Source organism: Oryza brachyantha, chromosome 2 (genome assembly GCF_000231095.2).
Source record: "Oryza brachyantha chromosome 2, ObraRS2, whole genome shotgun sequence".
Lineage (NCBI taxonomy): Eukaryota > Viridiplantae > Streptophyta > Magnoliopsida > Poales > Poaceae > Oryza > Oryza brachyantha.
The window spans coordinates 22,041,705-22,062,847 of record NC_023164.2 but is presented as its reverse complement, the minus strand read 5'-3'; the positions used below and the strand labels follow the sequence as shown (position 1 = coordinate 22,062,847).

Genomic DNA, 21,143 nt, shown 5'->3' with positions numbered 1-21,143 from the left:
ATAAGACTTTCTAGTCATGTCTAGATTCATATGGATGCTAATAAATTTATATATATATATAAATTATATACATTCATTGATTGATAAATTTAGGCAATGATAAAAAGTCTTACAATATGAAGCTGAGGTAGTAATTGATTTTGGGTTTTTCATCATAGTTTATTTTCAGTCTTGACTTTTTAGATTGCTAAGTAAGAACACATATACAAAAGTTTTATTCATAAATTATATTTTATTTATAAATATGGCGTTTGAATATCACCCCTCGATAACAATGCATGACTTTGAGTGAAAACATCCCTTGATAACAACGCATGGCTTTAAGTGAAAACAACGGATAGGTTAAACTTGGGTTAAAAAAACTACCCCAATCTACAATTTACTCTTAACTTTAAGATCGATATTTCCTGCTTCTCTCCTCCATACCAGTAAATTGACTAGTTGACAACTTTATAAGATTATTACGCACATTTGCAGTGAGAGAGGGATTTTAAGCGCATAGGTCAAAATTACCAAATATCCTGAAGCAAGATGAATAGTACATAGTCGTGTGACCACGTGAAATTTATCTAAGAATAGGACCAACAAGTTGACGTCTAAGTTCAGTGATAGCAACGAGGTAGTGCAAAATCAAGATCCAGTCTGCACTTAATATAACAGCAGTGACCAGGCGGCAGGCGCGATATTATCAGGCCTCTGCACACAGGTGACAAAGCAAACAGCTGTTCTCAGTAAATAACTATGCTTTCCCATAACTTGTCCGACGTTATATCGGGATTTCTAGGTCTCCAAAATTTATTGATACTGGAGGTTTTCCAGTATCCATTACAGACATATTGTATAACTCTCTAGGCTCTCTAGTACACAGTTAAGCTCCGGAGTAATTCGGCTCGAGTATCAAAGACTGCTCTGTTGCTTGCGCTGGTATATGAGTTTATCTATCTTGGAATTGTAAAATCTATTAGATATGGTCCCCATGAGGTGAATGATCTGAGGACCTTCTATAGCTCGCAAGAGAATATTCGGTTTGGTGTCTGGACTTTGGACTCTGGGGGTGCTGAAGATCTGTTTGAGACTGTTGGCTTCCTCTGATTCTTGGCTGAACATGATGGTGACCTTTTCAGAGCAGCAGGCTTTGCTCAATTCACATTGGTTAGCTCCGGTTGAGGTTCCTTAACACCAAATAGCCGAATGCGCCAACTGTCAGGGCAACGAGTGAGCAGATGGACCTGTCCATATCCAGGATTCCGTTTTTGCGGACTGCATTTTGTTGGCGGGTCAAGACCAAATGCTCATGAAGCAAGCTGGTCAGATTGTCAAGCTGATGTATTACTTGGCGCTGACCTCTTGATATGGCATTAATCTGCATAGGAAAAAAGTGACATATCTAGAAATGTCAAGATTTGTACATAAGGATGTTCCTAATCCAGCAATTGTGTATACTCATGTCTGAAGTGTTTCGTTTTTCTTTTCTATTTAAATTGGACTTTTAACATAAATGACCAAAATTAAATAAATCAGCAATATAAATTCCTTGAACTCAGACACTATACATTACAACATCTAAAAAAAAACTTAAAATGGTTTAAATCACATATGCAACATTTTTTGTGAAGCTGAAAATGGGAGCCTAGAACTATTGTATCGTTAGCAATCTAGGCTTGATCCAAGATTACCTAGATCAACTGTTACAACTCCATTGTTGTTTATTTATGGATTCACTATTTCACCACACAGACTATTAGTTGATTTTCTTCCTATCTGATTGGAGTAGTTATACTTTTAAGTTAAAGATCTACTTCCCTGTTTACCTATATCATGTGAGACAACTGACCACAAACATGAACGATTGAACGTGATTTTTCTCTCTAAAACACCAGCAGTTGAAGGGCCACTAAAATTTCACTTCAGCCAAAATTCGCAACTGAATGCTGAAAAAATTGATACACTGACTTGTACATTTACCAATTATACATCTAAGTTTTAAACTAAATCTAAAAAAAGTGTCTCAAAAATAATTTCCAAATAATGGACACCATCATAACCAATTTATTGGTGAGAGTTCGAGTCTACTCTATGACCAAATATGGTTCTGGTACCATAAACTATTTTTAAGAGAAATACTGTTGACCTTTCTGCAGATGACCAAGCCATATATTTAAGCAACGTTAAAGTAGAAAATACCTCATCCATCATAGGGGACTCCTTTAAAAGTTGGTTCGATGATGACGAATGAGGGATCAAGGTACCATTGCCCAGATGAGAAACAAAGAGATTTGTAGGTGCAGAACCATTACAAGTTTCATTTGGAAGAGCTAAATTTTGCTGACTGGCTGATGATTTCTTTGTTGCAAATTTAGAATTCAGTTCTTCCACTCGAGAGGTGAACTCATCCATCCTCTCATTCAACGTTGATATCTGTTCAGACAGCTGAGTGATTGCACCCTATGCATAACAAGCAGCAGCAAACAAGGAGAATTTCGAGTCAGATGTATGTATCTTGAGTTTCACCAGGGAAAAAAATGTTTCAAATTGGCATGGTAGCTTCAATATAAGTATTCTAGAATGGTCACCTGGTTAATTGCAGGAGGTTCAGGGGCCCGCCCACTTCCAAACCTTCTGTTGGTTTCTGTCAGTTTACTTAATTTCACAATATTTTTATCTCCATGAGTTGAATATGAATGAGACAGACCACTGGACAGAATCCACAAGAGATTAACTGTGAGCTTCATTCAGGTTCCACGGTTTCAACAAAGTATAAAATTTTACAAGACAATTCTGAGCAAAGATGACATGAAGAAACCTTTTCAGGTGTCTGTTCCTCTTATCAGCAGAAACCCGTGAAAGAGCCTCTTTTGGACTTGAAACCAGCTCATCATCAATGCTCAGCTTTGTCTTCAGATCTTCTGGTAATGCCTGCATAAAAACTTATTGGATACCACCCCAGAGCTAAGAAAAAAACTAGTACTCTAGTAATAAGGAAAAAGTAGCTATATAATTAGCAAGTACATACCATAACATCGTTTATCAGTTTCTCCAGCTGAATCTGCTCAATATATGTGCGAGGAATGTAAGAACCATCCAAACCTAACTTCTCCGCTACAGATTTGACATGATTTCTATCTCTTCCTTGCACCTAAAAAACAAAGCAAGGTAATAATGTAAGGGTCTTGTTAAGAAGTCGACGGATGCAGAGAATAATGACTTGGGTGGGTATTAGTCAAGATGTGCTCAAAGAAAGACAATGTTGAAAAATCATACAATCAAACAGCAAAACACGTTCTCACCTGTATATAGTTTCGATTAAGTTGCTCCAACCAATCAATTTTAACAGTTGCCTTGCCATCAGAAAACACACGGCTGCTCCTCTTTAGTATTGCTGCTATTGTATATCCCAGCGCCATCAAACCACCAAGAAGACGTACACTGACTTCAAAAGTAATCCTTGGTGATATGATAAAAGGATTATCAGTCACCCACTCCTTCAAATTACCAATAACACAAACAAGTTATGGACATGAATGTCAAAATTATCGCAAATAGGATATGATAATTAGGAATAACAAAGTAACATTGTGTATAAGCTGCTTCCTCCGTCCCAAACAAATCAATTTTTCAGTTTTTAGATACAATGTTTGACTCTTCGTCTTATTCAAAAAAATTATGATTAATACTTTTATTTTTATTAAATGATAAACATAAATAGTACTTTATGTGTGACTAATTTTTTTAAAATTTCTTGATAAATTTTCAAATAAGACAGATGGTCAAACACTCGACACAAAAACCAAAAGGTTGGTTTTTTCAGGGACGGAGGGAGTAAGTAGCTAACTACTGTGGTAGAGAACACACTAGGTCAGCACTCAGCAGCCAGTTGCACAAAGTGTGCCAATTATGAAGCTGTTAATGAATGTGAATACAATGAAGACTCGTCTGATCTTTCCCTTTCTATGCTCATTACATGATAAAGAGCTGATATTTCCCTTTCTTTATGATCTACAGTTGTTACTGTTGAGAAATATTCTAGTAGGAATAAGGTAAATATTCCTGGAAACTATGTGCATGACACCAGAGAACGACCAACAAAGTGATTGAATATAAAGTATAGGGCCATAAAGGTAATACTTGTAACAAAACAACCATCTATATCCTTCACAAACATAGACTTTGTAGCTGTTGCAATAAATTGCATACCTCAAACATCAGATTATATTTCCCTTCCCTATTCCTCATTCTCAAATAAGATTGACATGCTTCTGGATCTTCACCTGGTGGAAGCAAATATATATCATAAGTTTCTTCAATGCTTTCTCTATAATCCTCACCAAGAGCAGCTTTGATTTCATCAGGCGTTAGATTACGTGGTGACTGCAAGAGTAAATATCCATGACTTAGTATATCTAGATAAACCACAATCTATTTATTACAAAAATTATGCTATTGGTGACAAGATCAATGATCAGCCATCTTTCCATAATAGAAAATGGATAATACTAAAAGGAACATATTATAAGGGTTCACCTTTAGAATGTACATAGGATTTTGGAACCCTGAGAAGGGGTTGAACTTGTTGATAATTTTTATATGTGCTGTCTGCAAGTCTGGCTCAATGAAAGCCTTGTACATCGGATAAACCTGAAAATGGCAGCTTTCAGTTTGTTAAACAATTTCAGATGGCTGAAACGATACCGTACATAACAAAAGAAAAGTGTGAATTGGCCGATGGATTTTTATTCAGATATTTTGTGGAAACGAAAAAAATAGGAGAAAGGCATATATAGGATCAAGTTCAAAAAGGTCAAGCAACCGTTTCTGAGATCTGATGAATTATTTCCTCAGGCTCCTGGCCAGCTCGCTGTATGTCCCTCAGGACCCTCTTCACCAGGTCAAAATGAACACCACCAGTTACAGAAACACGTAGGTCCATTACAGGTCGTAACTTTTCACTCAATGCATAAATGCCTTCAATGATAACAATCCTGGAGCTAGGGACATCAACTGTTCTGTTTGCCATAAGAAAACATAACATAAGAAAACATAGGGGAAATATTTCTAATACAAAAGGTGACAAACTAGACATTGTTATTTAAGAAAATACCTGTATCCAGTCCGACAGCTCACTTTGAAATCATATATTGGAACCTGAACTGACCTTCCTTCCTTCAGACCATGAATATTTTCCAACAGAGTGTCATAATCTGTTAGGCGTGGATCTGTTAAAATGCCACAGAGATAAAACATTGATAAACCGAGTTAGCACCACTGCTGCTCCCATTGAATACAGCTCCAAGCAATTAAACTCACTAATACTTCCATTATATCATAAGGCACATCCAATAATCATGCTATTATCACTGAAGACATATGCTGATGCAAGAAATAACTCTAGCATCATCAAGGTGTATGCTAAGTTTTGCTCCATGCTTATTAAGGACATCTTCCAGATGCAAAGGAAGTTCTATCCAGATTAGGGAGTGATACTTTGATTGAAAAAAAAGGGAAAATTAAGACGAAGTGCTTGGAGCTTAGGGTGTTACCATCAAAATTGCCATCAACTATGCGACTTGCATCATTGTAGTTGTCCATTGATATCACAGCAACACTAGGCATGAAATTGAGCACCTTCTCAGTAAACACCGTCTTCCCAGCCCCAGATGGTCCAGCAACACCAACAAATATTATCCCTTCATTGTGCTGCACTAGAAGCTGGCATGCACGGATCATAACAAAGAAGCCTTTCTCAAATGATAATGGCTCAGGAAAGCGGACGATTTCATAGCGGTTTGAGTCCTTCCTTTTCACCAGCTTGACCTGGTCCCGCAGAAGGCCATTAAGCCTCCTTGGCGAGTCAGCCATGGGATCGCTTAGATCCATTCAAATGCTGAAATCCAAGATTAAAAGGCGGCTTACAATCAGTAGCCTTGATTACCAAGAATCAGAACAACAAGCTGAACGGAAGTACAGTAACCAGCATATATAAGTATATAACACAGTAAATATGTGTACGAAAGCAACACCATCAGTAGACACGGTAGAATTTTTTAACGAACATACTTTTTCCCACTAAATTCAACCAAGAGAGAGAACTCTTAGAACGAGCAGGACACGGATTCTGCACCTAGAAGGGATGCGCTTCCGTGTACCACATGGATCGCACATGGATCGCGCTGTAACTGAAACCCATGAACGTGGCCTGGAAGAGCGGGGCAGGATTGCGAGAAATAATCAACACATTCAGTTCAATTCGAACCTACATGAAGGCCGGCCGCGTCGCCCCCATGGTACAAACCTGCTCGCCGGCCGTGCCCCGCGAGGAGGCCACACCATGATGAGTTCCGGAAGTAGTGGAGGACGTCCACACGGTGCCGTCGCTGCCCGCCAGCCCCTGGCGCGAGGAAGCGAGGAGAAAGCTAGCCGTGTGTCAGCCGCCGGAAACACAGAGGAGAGAGATAGAGAGAGAGCAGAGGTGCCCGCCAATGGTAAAACCGCACGAATCATCCACTAGACGACCAACTCAACTCCAGCCAGATTAACAAACCACCACCAACCAAACCCGGCGAGTAATCTACGCGCAACAGCACGGCGGCAGAATTGTACGGAATCACCGCAGATTAATCACGCGCAGGCGCCGCAGCAACGTCGACGCAACTACGCAGGGGGTGGGGGAATCGAGGAACCGAGCCTTACCGAGATCCCCGGAGGAGGACAGCAGGAGGCCGGCGGCGCCCGGCGCGGCGCGGCGGGGGCGGGAGAGTGGCCTCTGCTTCCCGTAGGCGGCGCGCCGCCGCCGCGAGCGTTCTGGAAGAAGGCGGCGCGTGGGGGGGAAGGGAGGGAGGGCTGAGCCGCGCGAGGAGCACAGGAGTACTAGGAGGAAGAAACGGAGAAGGGCTTTGGTTCGCGAGCGAGAGACGGGAGGGCGGCGTCGCCGTCGATCCAAAAAGGCGCTGGAGATCAGTGGAAGCTAGGAGATGAATCAAGGTTAAAATCGGTGGGGCCATCGACCACCATTGGACTCTCCCGGTTTTATATACAGCTTTCGATCGTGTACGCAGTACGCTACGCGCCTACTAGTAGGCTAGTACAGAAGTATTCTGCACGTGTTCCGATGCGTATATAAATTGTTTCAAAATAAAAAAATTATTGATTGTTTAACGGTAATCAAGGTTGAGAGAAAATATGTTATAGGTTAGTAGATGAGAAATGGATCGGATGGAGTGGTTATCATCATAAAATTGAGAGAATTTTAAATAAAAAAGTGGTCGATAAGACAAATAATAATTTAAATGTAGCATAAATGATTATATTTTGGTTTGAATAGCATATATTAGACGTAACAGAAAGTCTCTTTACGAGAGCGATGGTTGGGTTAAATAGCAGCTCACGCAACATAGTTAGGCATAACAAAAAAGTCTCTTTGCGAGAGATTGAAATGCATGAATTGTCAATGTGTATGTTAAACGTGGTTGGTTAAAAAAAACTAACACAATATGTTTTAGGCATAATAGAAAGTCTCTTTGTGCTCCTTTGTGTCTACGTATCATGCGTAATTTTATTGGATAGAAGTAGCTAATACAATTACATGTGGTAGAAATATTGTCTGCATGCCTTTTGTGAATATGGATCGTGTATATTTTCTTGCATAGGCTGATATAAACATTTGTGTTCAGAGTTCACTAGGATTGTTTTCACATCTGAGTATCTTCATGTAACAAATAAAAACAACCCTCCAATACACGAAATATACACAATGATTGAAAAAATAAAAACAAATTTACTGATACGCGAAAGATGATTAAAATAAGTATGCTTCTGAGTTGTATGAGTGTCAGTGGAAGAACATCCTACCAAGGAGAGCTTTTCTCCTTTTTTTTTTAATAAAGTGGTTATCCACCTAAATAGATTTAGGCCCTGTTTATTTTAGTTTGGGATTATTATAATCCAGATTATTAGGAGCAAGCTGAAAGAAACAGACAACTTACTGAAGTAACTTATTATAATCTGGAGCTCAGCTTATTATAATCTAAAAAGCTCATTTAGGTGAGCTTTTTTTCAGATTATTGGATGAAAAATTACCCACCATGCCACCCCACTCCCTCTTTAGACTTACAAACCCAATAATCTAGGCTCTAATAATCTAAAAAAGAAACAACTCATAGTTTATTCTATTACAAATTATAATAATCTAGCTTATAGTAATCTGATTTAATAATCTAGATTATAATAATTTTAAGTTGAAAGAAACAGACCCTTAAATCATTTTACTTTTATCTTCATTAGAAATGCTTTTATTATGAACGGTGCGGAGCTACTTTTGAGGAAGGAGGGTTCCTAGAACCTCATGTTCAGAAAATTTTTAGCTAAAATTAAACTATTTTCACATATATGTACGGCTCTCAATTCAAATATCAAGCACACGCACAAACCTAAATTTAGTACACGGTACTAAAAATGCGGTGTATTTCATTCTACCGCCTGCGCTGGACATGAATTACATGTTCATATTGATATTGTGTATATATTTATAGTAGGGAAATACTAACACATTTACATTTTAGCCTTCTTCTAGAGCAGAACATCCAGGGTTCTAGTCAAAATTACGACTACTCTAATATCTATAAGTCCAGAACAAGTAGTCCGTCAAACAGAAGAAAAGGATTGAAAGAGAAAATAAAACTGTGTATAGCTGTTTACCTGCACAAACAGATCATATCACCAAATCGCCCATTTATTGATGGTAATTATAGCTTGTCTGCATCTGGCACCATTAATTTCTTAATATGATTTGCCTTCCATAGGTGAAAGTTACCGAACCTATCAATTTCCGTTACTGCTACCTATAAGTTTAAGTTAAAATTAGATCTTCCGCCTCCGTCTTTTCGATCTTATATTTATTAAATATATGTTATAATCTAAACTTTTATTCGAAGGAGATTTGGAGTTTTTTATCTTAATTTATTTTTAGCCTTAGCTTTTAAATCATTAAAAATACATATAAAAATTCTATTTTAAAATTTTTTATTTATAAATACGATATTTGGCTTTTTTTTTCTCGTTCGCGTGCCTAACTAGCGAAGCAAATTCGTTTAGATACAACATTAAACATCCATTAAATAAATATTTGGTGTACACATTCATTGTTTGCGATGCGATCCTGTCAGTCCGAATATATGCGATTAATGAGTTTGATACGAATGTACGGATTCATGAGCTTGCGCACATGGGGTTTCTCACGCTCTAAAATGTAACCATTTTAAGATTTGGATAACTTTAAATTTGGCACTACTTTAAAATATTATTATAAAACTTTTATTAGAAAATTATAAAAAAACCATTATAAAACTTTTATTAAAAAATTATAAAAATACCATTAGAATTGTCATTCTAGTGACATCATTACAATATAGAAAAAATAATGGCAAATTTGCAAAAGTTTCTTTAAGATTTGAATCTTAGGACTTATTCGAATCAAAGTATTTTTGTAGGAAGTTTGGAGGAATACTGTTCAATAGGATTTCTTCCTATCCTATCATTCGGATACTACAAATCAGCTGCATGAAAACTTAAGAAAAGTTTCCTTTGGTGCTTGTTTCACGGGAAATTCACAGGAAATTTTACATCCACTCTGAGCTCTTTTTTTCATTCCTTCGCGGAAGACCGAGGCAAACACAACTAATCAAAGCAAGAAAACAAATCTGCTGGGTGGTCAGTGGCCATTGAAAGGATAAGAACAGAGTCATCACCGTTGCATTAAAGGAAAACAAACAAACTACTGTTTCTTTCCTATCCTTTGATCCGAATGCATTCCAACTCTCTATTCCTATGTTTTTCAATCCTCTGTTTTACACATCTATTCCTTTCATATTCCCACGTTTTTTCTATCCTACGTTTTTCCTATCCTTTAATCCGAATAAGCCCTTATATTTTTTTGACACTGTTCACGGTACTACATAGTTCATCAATCAATTTTTATTTAAACTTTTTCTATTTTATATCCTCGCGTACTCTCGCATCCTTACTAATTTCTCATGTATTAAGGAGTACTATATTTTTTACTTCCTACGTTATCATCTTTTCGCTTTTACTTATGTTTATAAGTTAAAATTTGAATTTATAACCTTAAATTTAGAGTTGATTTTAGAGTTTTTAACCATAGTTTATTTTTCGGTCTTTGCTTTTAAATCGTTAAGAACACGTGTACAAAAGTTTTTTCGCAAATTATTTTTTGCTTGCAAATACGTCATTTGACATTTTAAGAAAAAACAAACGATGAGCACCTTAGTCTTTTTAATCTTTTTTGTTTGCAAGTATAAACATGTGCAAACGAATCATCTCAAAATGATCGTGCTTATTATTGTTTGCTGGTTTGTAGTAGGCTGTAGCATGCAGAGCTTTAACGGCAGAGCCAACTAATAATTATAAATTTATATTAGAGCTAACATGTACTATTATAAGACTTTCTGATTTGTCGATTTATGTATGTGTCAATGTATATATTTTGTATATATGTTTAGATTCATTAGCATGTATATAAATCTAAGTAACGTCATAAAGTCATAATATGGAACAGAAAGAATATAATATATTAGTTGTATGGTTAGTTCTATATTTTTACTCTCTTTTATCATACGTATTTAATGTATTTATAATAGAGTATATATAGAGCTAGCTTTTATGTAAGAGCAATTATATTTACTCTTATATTTTCTCTCTTCTCTATATTTTCTTCTAACTGGCTTATAACCTTTTTTAGTTTTTTATACCTCATAGCAGCACCCAGGTGGAGACAGGGCAAAACTTTAGGACAGCTCAATGCTCAACAAAAATGCATATAATCTTATAACAACTTACCATTTCTTGTGTCAGGTTGTATTTGGAATTCTTCCGTGTGTGTCCTCCAATGGGTGGTGTATAAAGTTTTTTACCAAGAAATATTTTCCTTCCTAAACTTTCTTGGAAATCTTTCAACTATGAATCCACTTTGCTCTGTTTTAATTAAGTTCTAAAGAACTCCAGCGAGATTCCACTGTGAATGAGCATGTAAACTCGGTTCCATCAAATAATTCTGAGCACTCCCGCACCAACAAAATTTCGAAACTATCGTTTGCTTTCTCCGAAAGGGCAAATTCTCTTTACCTTGGATGTGATAGGCCTATGATCTCTGGCCATCAAAAATGCAGATTCCTAATGCTGCTACGCATTTCGATGCAAATTGCCAAAGATATCCCAAAATTGTGGTAGATAGACACATGGACTCTCCATATTTATTCAGAACAGATTCTCCCCCAAAATCCCTAGTACCAATGGCCAGGACCACCGGCCATTATGCCACCTCCAACAATAAATATAGCATACTATCTCTAAGTATTCTAAAAGACAATTTTCTCTAGCTCTTAGCAAATAGTTCATAATACAAATGACCCCACAATTTATTTTCACTTAAGATTAAAATATATACAAGAGATTATCTCTTAATTAAGAAAGTTTTTTATCTCTCTTCTATTAAAATATTGTATAATTCACCTTATAGATAGCTTATAGATATCTTGTATTAAAATATTATATAATTTACCTTATAGATAGCTTATAGATACCGAAGGCCTTAGGGATGCAAAATCCTAACCCTTTTTCTCCTCCTCTCTGCACCGTCAACTGGGCCAGAGTAAGCGAGTGAGCATCGAGCGGTGCATTTTGGATAAACGAAAAGGCCCTCTTGCGCGCACATCGAAAGATCTTCACAGAAGTTGTCCCCATCAGATAGCACGAAAGTTTTTCTATCAGGAATGGAAAGCCGACGACAACGTTATGCATATCCATGTGAAAGCGCAGATCAGCAGGATTAGCACAATAGCTTGGGAAAAATATATTCCAATGGCTTGCCCATAGTGTTCCCCTTGTCCACTTCTTATATATCTTCAATAGTGCAAATGCCAGAGACCACTACTAATCGGTTTCTACTTGGGCAACAGAGATTTGTATGGCATCTGTAGCATGTTTAGTGGAATTGATAGAATGGGGCATCCCTGCTGCACCCCCACAGCACACATGCATCGCTGCTTTACAAGCAATGAGTATGTAAATTATGGAAGTCCGATGAGTAAAATATCTTCGCGTAGACTGATTTAGTCACAAAGCAACTTATTCCCGAGTCCTTGACCCTTGCATTCAAGCTTGTCGGAGCTTATAATAATAAGTATGAAAAGCTACAGATACAACATATTATTGAGTCTTGTGGCTCTCACCACAAACCTGATAAAATACTCCCATTCCTCCCATTCAAGTATCAGACCCTTTAGTCCTGTATTCGCGCCTCAAAAGTCACAATCTGTTGTTCTTCATTTGCTCTATAAATTCGCCAAAAGCTGTAAAGCACAATAAACATATTAGTAATATCGACACTTAACTATAATAACAGGTATTATATTTGTACATCAGTTTTGTCTAGAAGTATATTATTCAATGAAATGTACCTAAATCTGAGTCATGTGGCCCTGGTGAGGACTCTGGATGGTACTGAAGAGACAAAAGTTTCATCTTAGGGTACTGAAGGCCGGCACAGCTATTATCGTTGAGATTGATGTGGGTTACTTTCACCCCTTCTGGAAGAGACTCTGGGTCAACAGCATAATTATGGTTCTGTGGGAAAAAATAAAAGGTTATACGGTAAGAACATGAATTAAAGAATAGGAAAATCCTATACAAATTGACACTGTTAGATCAACACAGATTTCTATTGGTGGAAAAACAACTTACAAGTAATACTACAGACAATAATACCTAGCAGTACCTCAACTGATTTGTGTAGTATGATTTTAGCCTATAAGGCTGGGCATATAGTTGATTAACTGGATATACCTAATAGACTAAAAAGTTGAGATTCATTACTCTCTGAAGTTCAGATTTCATCAGGAAGTGACACAAGAGAGGTGCAGCACGCCAGCACCTCTCATAACAAGTATACCAGTAATACAGCAGTGAACCTTGCACAAGCTTTTGAGGAAACTAGCATATTACCCATGCGTTGCAATGGGATCTTATTAAAAAGTAAGTTAATAAAGTGTTTGATATATATGTCTAAGTTATTTTTTCTTTCAAAAAATAGAAGGGAGTTGGTGGTGGGGTAGGTGGCAGATTCACCACCACCACCACCACTACTCCCTTTTACAGTAGTAGAAAATCTAGGATAATCCATAAATCAAAAGGGAATAAAGAAGGGATATATATATCAATGATTCCTAAAGTTAACTAGTAACCCTGCAAACAAGCTTCTGTACCTCTAGTTAGACTATTGAAACAGTTTGTACTGAAATTCAGACAGAAGGTTATGCCCCTCAAAAGTCAAAACAAAAAATGCCCCAAAAATTCTTTGAATCGCATTTAATATCAAAACAGAAAGAGGTCAGGTCAGGAACAAACTTGTGCACTTATGTCAACACGTCCGCTTCGAAGATCACAAACAGGATGGTTTCCTCCATGGTGACCAAACTTCATTTTAAATGTCTTCCCACCAAGAGCTTGCCCAATCAATTGGTGACCCATACAGATGCCAAAGACAGGAACCTTCCCTATTATTTCTTGTACTGTCTTCACAGCATATGGAACTGCAGCTGGATCTCCAGGACCATTGCTAAAAAAAACACCATCAGGCTTCAAACTAAGTACATCTGAAGCAGGCCAATTGGCTGGAACAACAGTTATCTTGCATCCATATGATGTCAAACGTCTCAAAATATTGTGCTTGATTCCAAAATCATATGCGACCACCTAAACAAAAGGAAGCTAATGTTAGCTATGAGATTCATCTCAAGTGTTTTTCAAAAAGAGAAATGAGTTAAGCCAATGCTGACATGAAAACTTTCAGTCGATTGACCCTTCTTGAATTCCCACTCTAAATCAGTCCTGTCTGCCCATTCATACGGAGCATCACATGTGACACCACTGATCAAATCAACACCTGCATGACAAGAATACCCATTCTTGTTTTATAACAAATATAACACAGCAATGTCTAAACATGGCTGCAGGTAACCAATTTTGCCAATGTGCTATTCTAAATGATGTGCTAACTACATGACAGAATATCCATTGCATGTCATAAAGTGGCCATGATAAATTCTATACATAGAAACTCTAATAGGTCGATGAAGGATAGCTTGGACAATAACCATGTTGATGAAATTTCATTCATGTTAATAATCTGCTTGACCAACAAAAAATAAAATGATTCCTGACCCGTACACAGTTAAATAAATCAACTTAGGCATACAACTCTTCAAGAACATTACTGCTTGAAGAAAGCATATCATACCAATAATTTTCCAACTTTTGGCCATTTGCAACAACTCATCATCAGTCCGAGATTGATCAGTACTTAAGACACCAATTAGACTGCCATCTTCTCTTAATCTCCGTGTTATGGCACGTGTATCCACATCATCTGCATAAAAAAGCAAAAGTGATGGTGTTAAAAATAATATAGTTTTCTCTTGTGTATCAGACATAGAGAGAAAATGTATCAGGTGACACTACTTACATATTCCCATAATGTTCCTCTTCATCAGATACTCTTCAAGTGTTTCTTTGCATCGCCAGTTGGATGTACTGCGGAGATAGAATGGCAATTTAACAGCAACATTTGGTGCTTCTCTTAAAGTTTCAATATGTCAAGCAACACTTAAAAGGGGTTTACCATATGCTTAGATTCCTTATGATGAGACCAGCAAGGAAACATCTGTTTGACTCTTCGTCATCTGCATGAGCATTTTAATTTGTTACAACTTACAAGCTATTCCAGAAAGGCATCATATCTTGACTTCTGACTGGAAGATATACAGACCAGGATTAACACCAGTGTTTCCGATATGTGGGTTGGTCATGAGGACAAATTGACCAGCATAGCTTGGGTCGGTCAAAATCTCTTGATACCTGCAGCACATTCATATCATAAATATAGGTTGTAAATACTAATCCTGCATATAATAGGTACATGATACATCGTTACAATTGCCAAAACAGTAGCAAATGATTAACAAATCCAAATTAATATGCTATTGAGCTTGCATAAAAATTATCAAAAGTTGAAGATAATACTAATGCCTTTCCTACCTCATACTCTAATATAAACCTTTACATCGTGTCATCAAAATTTACATAGAATAAACAGTGAAAAATCAAAATAAGGGATTCCCATATGTGTAATATAAGTAGATGGCAGAGTCCATGTGGATACAAATATCCTCATCAAATATCTACTTATTTTCTACATGAGGTTTACCAGAGTAAACAGCACCGAATGTCTCAACCATAACAGAGAGAACAATAAGCATGTCTCAACCATAACAGGAAAAAGATGGCCTCGCTCAAAAGGCTAGTTGATTTACCCTGTCAAAGATGTATTGAATACCACTTCACCAACTTGCGTTCCTGAAGCACCAAAAGATTTAGCCTTCCACACCGAACCATCTTCGAGAACAAGCCGGGCATCACTGAGCTTCCACGGTCTTTGCACTGCACAAAGAACCCCCCAAAAAAGGTGAAACAGTATCGATCAGGTTCTTAACTGTGGTATTCCGCAATCGCCTAATCGTAAGTATAACAGAATCCTGATTCCTGAGCACATATTCCACTCCCCTATAAAATTAGTGACTTGAATCAGCTAGCGGAAGGCGGCGGTCAACTCACCTCCATCGTCCACCACGGCACCACTCTGCACTCCACTTACAGCCTGCACCAAAGCGTTGGGGAGAACATCCATCAAAGGGCATGGCTCATTCAGTCTTGCAACAGAACGAAATGAAACTATAGCGAGGTTTCAAGGGAAGCACGGAGTAAGCTAAATACAGCAACGTGTGCACACAAAGACCGTCCCTGCAACAGACTACGGCCACTACGAACTCCTCCTCGGCGATAACGATAGCCGATAGGTACCAAAGCTGCGAGGCTAAGCTGTAGGAAACGATCATCTCGCGGCCTCTCACCTTGGCACGGACGCCGAGGAAGCGATCCCCACCTCGCCGGGGCCCGCCAGAGGGAGGTGCGTGGACGACGAGCGAAGCGGCGGCGCGCGGGTTGACCGCGGAGGGGCACCAGGATGACGCGGAAGCCGTGGCCGGAGGTGCCGCCATTGGTATTAGGTGCGGCAGGGGAGGTTCACTGCTTAGCCGGAGCAATTGCCGCCGCCTTGTTGTTAGGGTTTGGGTGGGGGTTCCCGTCGCGCTCGATCGGGTCGGGCGGGCCTCCTGTACCTTTCTTCTAACGGGCCCACGGCTGGTAGCTGTTCGTATTGGACTATTGGACTGGACTAATCCAGAAGGAAGATGCTACCCGGTATACGATGGAATATGTGTTATCAGATCTGGCACTTGGAGCGTGTTTAGGGGGTGTGGATTCCACGGATTTTTTAAGTCTGTGTCATATTAAAGGTTTGGACACTAATTAGAATAGACTATTAATAAAACTTACCTTGTATTTTAGACTATTTTACGAGACGAATCTATTGAATCTAATCAGTCCATGATTAGCAAATACGATACTATAGTAAAAATTGCTAACCATGGATTAATTAGGCTTAAAAATTTCTAATGAAATAGCATTTATTTATGCGATTAGTTTTGTTATCAGTTTATATTTAATACTTCTAATTGACGTCCAAACATCCGATATGACAAGGGACTAAAAAAGTCCTGGATCCAAACAGCCCCTTAATTCGTGAAAAAAAAATTATGTGTCACGGTGAACATTTGATCAGATGTCGGAAGGAGTTTTTAAATATAATAAAAAATCATAGCTCATCTGAAAACCACGAGACAGATCTTTTAAACCTAATTAATCGGATATTAGCACACGTGGGTTACTATAGCACTTATGGCTAATCATAGACTAATTAGGCTTAAAAGATTCGTCCCACGATTTTTCCCATAACTGTATAATTGGTTTTTTTTCTTCTATATTTAGTACTCCATTTAGGTATCAGAATATTTGATGTAATGTTTTTGAAAAGAAAAAAAAAAAGCTAAACAGCCCCTTGTTGGTACTATCGGATATGGTACCTATCAACAGATATTTCCCAATAGCATATACTTCATCGGTATCAACTAATATTTATTAATATCTTATCCGATATTCATTGGTATAAGATGATACACATTACTGGTTGTTGGTTGGTATCATGATATTTTTAAACATGATTAGTTAAGTAATACTACCTAGTTTTAGATAATATGTTTTGACTATTCATCTACTTTAATTTTTTTACGATTAGTATTTTTATTGTTGCATGATGAAAAACATAAATATTACATTATATATGACTAATATTTTTAAAATCTTTTTATAATTTTTTTAAGTAAGATGAATGATCAAACTTTGGACAAAGAAATCAAAAATAAAGTTATCACGAAACGTAAGCAGTATGTAATATATACAGTATAATCAATACCATTGTCTCCTACATATTACTGTTGGGGCATAGTACTATTGGAACAGGGACAGTTTTGTTCGTTTTTACCATGTGCTTTGTGCGAAGTCGTGTGGAGTTTGTGTTGTTTTTTGCAAAAGTTGTTTGAAAATATATATCCTTATCAGCTCTTTGTAATTCATGTTTGATGGGAAGATAACAATGGATCGCCAATTCGATTGTCCTTTGGTCCTTGCTATAAACTAGGCACAACTCGCACAACCAAACAGAAATATGTTCATTTCTCATGGGCATACTCAATCGTTAAAAGATATATGTATTTTTTTTATTATTTAGTACATACTAAAATTGATCGAAATTATTTTAATGTTCCTTAACAAATAAGCGGTGAATTACTGTGAAAGCGTACGTAGGGATAGGATGTGAATAGATTTAAATATCAAGTAACATATAGGTCTATCGTCGTGAATAATAGTATAAAAACTCTACTGTGAAAAAATAGATCCTACACATGATTATATTTTTAAAGTAGAGGGAGAAATATATAGTTATTAGTTTGTTAAAATTAAACATAAGCGAAACACTACATTTTTAAAATTTAAAATTTGTTTTATAAATAGCAGAAGAGGGAAAAGACGAGACTTTAATGAATGACGAAAGGTGAGGGGCAGGGACAGATTTTTTTACATTAAATAAATCTTTTTAGCAAGTAATTTTACTATTAAACCGTCGGGTAAGATTTTTCTTGGCCACGTCAGTGCTGATGGCGTAGCAAGACAACGTCGTCACGTAGCTTGAGCGATGTGGTATGGCGTGGCAAGCTATTTCGCCACCGCTAATGTTGGTGGCGTGGCCAAAAGGTTCATGCGGTAAAAATATTTTTCACGGAGGTTTAGTAATAAAATTATTTGTTAAAAAATTTAACAAATAAAAAAAATTCCCAGGGACGCCTCTACTACGTGTAAGCACGAGAGTACGAGACGATCAACCGATGATCCACCAGGACAGCAGTCAGGGTCATGTGGATCACGATTGAGTACTGACGTGTACACGCGGGCCTACCTGACCGCGTCAGCGACCGTCTCGATTCTTGCCACGTCGTCACCTCTTCAAATTCAAATCAAAGGTCAGTACTAGTAGCAGATCGATGATTGAACGTACACAAAATGCTTGCTGCACGCTACAATGTGCCATATAAAACTATGCCTAACATCCAAACTGTTCTCCTCCAAAGCAAAATATGGTTTTTAAGGTTATTCCCACTTCCCTATTAACGGTGTATATAGTTATATTTAAAGTTATACATAGAAATAAATTATAATTACATGTATCAAGTATAACAACAGAGAAAATATTTATTTTCATATCTACATTGTACAGTGGTGTGGGACTATTGTTGTTTTTAATGTAACGAGCTAAGACAACCACTTTCACGTTTCACTGCCACGTTTGTGGTTCTGGGACTTTTGAATCATTCGCAGACTTGCAGGAGATGGGAGGGAACTCTGCACATGAGCAAAAAAGATGGGTGCCGAGGTGAAGGGGAGGATGGGGTAACAAATAAATCTGGTCGTCGAATGAATCTCATGTAGACATGTAGTTAATTTTGGCACCATTATACGGTTATTATGAGTAGAAGTAGTTGGTGCTCTATGGCAGAATCAATTAATTCTATCTCATATTTAACATTTGTATCCACATATTTTAACACAGTACTCCCTCCATATTTTTATGTATGATAATGTTGACTTTTAGAATCACGTTTGACCATTTGTCTTATTCAAAATTTATATTCAAATATATAAAATTATAATGCATAATTAAAGTTTCTATAATAATAAATTATATTATAACAAAATAATTAATTATATAATTTTTTTAATAAGACGAATGGTCAAACGTGAATCTAAAAGTCAACGATGTCATATAAAAAAATATGGAGGGAGTACAAGGTATCCACATATTTTTAACATTTCAATGTTACTATGTTTGACCAACATTTAGCTCAGTGTAAAATTTCATTTGATGAAAAATAATAGCATTGGACTAACATTTGGATATATTTTCCTATGGTTATGATTTTGTTGGTACAAACAATGTAGCGTATGAGAAAGTAAAAGTCAAACATGGTTTAGAGCATCCCAACAACTTATCTAAATTTGGTCATACATATCTTCATTTAAATGATTATCTAAACTAGTTTTATCCTTCATATCTCTTTACACTCCACTCGATCATCCATATATGATATCCTCTATATCTTTTAAGGATGGAGAAAGATCATCTAAATATGAAGGTTCTCTTTTAATATGAATGACATCTAAAAATAGATGATATGATGGCTGTTCTGTTGGAGCTCAATTTGTAGTCTTTATCCTCTATTTTCAGGATAGAGGATGCTCTTACGAGGCCGTGTCAAGTTTGATTGCACCTTATGAGCCGTATACAAAATTTTATGCTCCTTCATCTGGTTAAAAATATTTGTTACTTAGGATAAAATTTGGTTAAAATTTTAAAATACTGACCATTAATTATTCCTTAAATGTTTAGTTTAAATACAAACTAAATGATATACATAATTTTTTTCAAAAGGCTGTCATAATATCATAAATTTATTTTAATAAAAATATTTGTTGAAATTTTAGAAGTTCGATCAAATATCGTTCTAAACAACAAATTTAATTTGTTTATAGAGGGAGTAAAATTTTAAACTTAACTTGCAAAGTCCATTGGTGGGCATAGCAGAACATGCGAACACACGTGTATAAGGGCATCTTCAACACGAGGTTAAAAACTAGCTCCTAAAAATCCTGGATCGGGGGCTAGCCAATAAATTTTGGGGTAAAAAAACATCATCATCTCCAATAGTGGCCCTATAATTGGTTCCCAAAATTTTTGAAATGGGCCACGTTAATCTTTTGTCTCAATTAAAATCATTGGTATTCTACTTTAGAGTAAAATGCTAGATATAATCATTCTGCTTGTGTGCAAAAAACTTTATAAGCTAGTATATAATTGTTACAATACTTCAGTGTCCTACATCAATATTTTTTTAGATTACAATCCACTGTGTGATACATCATAGAATCCTATTTAGGTACATCAACTAGCAAAATCTATCAACCAGCCGTGAAGCTGACGGGGAGGGAGATGGCGGCAGCAGCTGGCCAGGATCGTTCCCAAGGATGACGAATTGTTGTATTGGGAACCCCATTAGAAGGCCAAAATTTAGCTCAAAAAGTACATGTGCTTGGGGATGCTAAAAGTTTAGGAGTGCTTTTGGGCATCCGTTGGAGTGTGTTTTTAGTCTCTAATGCCAAAATTTAATTTTTGGGACTCATATTAGCCTGCTCTAGGCCTTGTTTAGTTCCTAATTTTTTTCCAAAAACATCATATCGAATTTTTGGACACCTAAATAAAACATTAAACATAAATGAACTAAAAAACTAATTGCACGGCTATGGAAGAAATCTTGAGACGAATCTTTTGAGCTTAATTAGCCCATGATTAGCCATAAGTGCTACAGTAACCAACATGTGCTAATGATGGATTAATTAGGCTCAAAGGATTCGTCTCGCGATTTTTAGGCTAGCCGTGAAATTTATTTTTTTATTCATGTCCGAATACCCTAACATCCGATCAAAAATTAACGTGACACCTCTCCCCGAAAGTTTTCTCGTTCGGAACACCAAAAGTGAGCAGATTGCTTTTTGTCTTGCTCTCGACAGTT

At 37.0% G+C, this 21,143-nt stretch overlaps 2 protein-coding genes across 2 annotated transcripts; both read right to left on the bottom strand.

Moving 5' to 3' along the window:
• Positions 1 to 725: 725 nt before the first annotated feature.
• On the bottom strand, positions 726 to 6,983 carry LOC102714153 (inorganic pyrophosphatase TTM1-like). The gene is made up of 12 exons (XM_006647710.3): positions 6,688 to 6,983; positions 5,538 to 5,881; positions 5,099 to 5,213; positions 4,808 to 5,003; positions 4,522 to 4,635; positions 4,195 to 4,368; positions 3,288 to 3,482; positions 3,014 to 3,136; positions 2,804 to 2,916; positions 2,574 to 2,694; positions 2,185 to 2,445; positions 726 to 1,363 (listed from the first exon to the last, which is right to left on the bottom strand). The coding sequence occupies exons 2-12, from the start codon at positions 5,872 to 5,874 to the stop codon at positions 1,154 to 1,156; spliced, it is 1,959 nt and encodes a 652-aa protein (XP_006647773.1). The 5' UTR covers positions 5,875 to 5,881; positions 6,688 to 6,983; the 3' UTR covers positions 726 to 1,153.
• Positions 6,984 to 11,973: 4,990 nt separating this feature from the next.
• LOC102713877 (carbamoyl-phosphate synthase small chain, chloroplastic) lies at positions 11,974 to 16,223 on the bottom strand. The gene is made up of 11 exons (XM_006647709.3): positions 15,975 to 16,223; positions 15,679 to 15,721; positions 15,378 to 15,504; positions 14,834 to 14,922; positions 14,687 to 14,747; positions 14,531 to 14,598; positions 14,306 to 14,434; positions 13,845 to 13,951; positions 13,414 to 13,761; positions 12,468 to 12,633; positions 11,974 to 12,359 (listed from the first exon to the last, which is right to left on the bottom strand). The coding sequence occupies exons 1-11, from the start codon at positions 16,119 to 16,121 to the stop codon at positions 12,316 to 12,318; spliced, it is 1,329 nt and encodes a 442-aa protein (XP_006647772.1). The 5' UTR covers positions 16,122 to 16,223; the 3' UTR covers positions 11,974 to 12,315.
• Positions 16,224 to 21,143: the final 4,920 nt, after the last annotated feature.

What these genes read in the sequence shown, in the direction of transcription:
- LOC102714153 (XM_006647710.3), bottom strand. Translation starts at nt 5,874, where the DNA reads ATGGATCTAAGCGATCCCATGGCTGACTCGCCAAGGAGGCTTAATGGC. An exon ending in AACTGATAAACGATGTTATG is followed by an intron (nt 2,917 to 3,013) that starts GTATGTACTTGC and finishes GTTTTTATGCAG; the next exon opens with GCATTACCAGAAGATCTGAA. An exon ending in AGTCCCCTATGATGGATGAG is followed by an intron (nt 1,364 to 2,184) that starts GTATTTTCTACT and finishes TTTCCTATGCAG; the next exon opens with ATTAATGCCATATCAAGAGG.
- LOC102713877 (XM_006647709.3), bottom strand. Translation starts at nt 16,121, where the DNA reads ATGGCGGCACCTCCGGCCACGGCTTCCGCGTCATCCTGGTGCCCCTCC. An exon ending in CAAAAGTTGGAAAATTATTG is followed by an intron (nt 13,952 to 14,305) that starts GTATGATATGCT and finishes CTTGTCATGCAG; the next exon opens with GTGTTGATTTGATCAGTGGT. An exon ending in AATCGACTGAAAGTTTTCAT is followed by an intron (nt 13,762 to 13,844) that starts GTCAGCATTGGC and finishes CCTTTTGTTTAG; the next exon opens with GTGGTCGCATATGATTTTGG.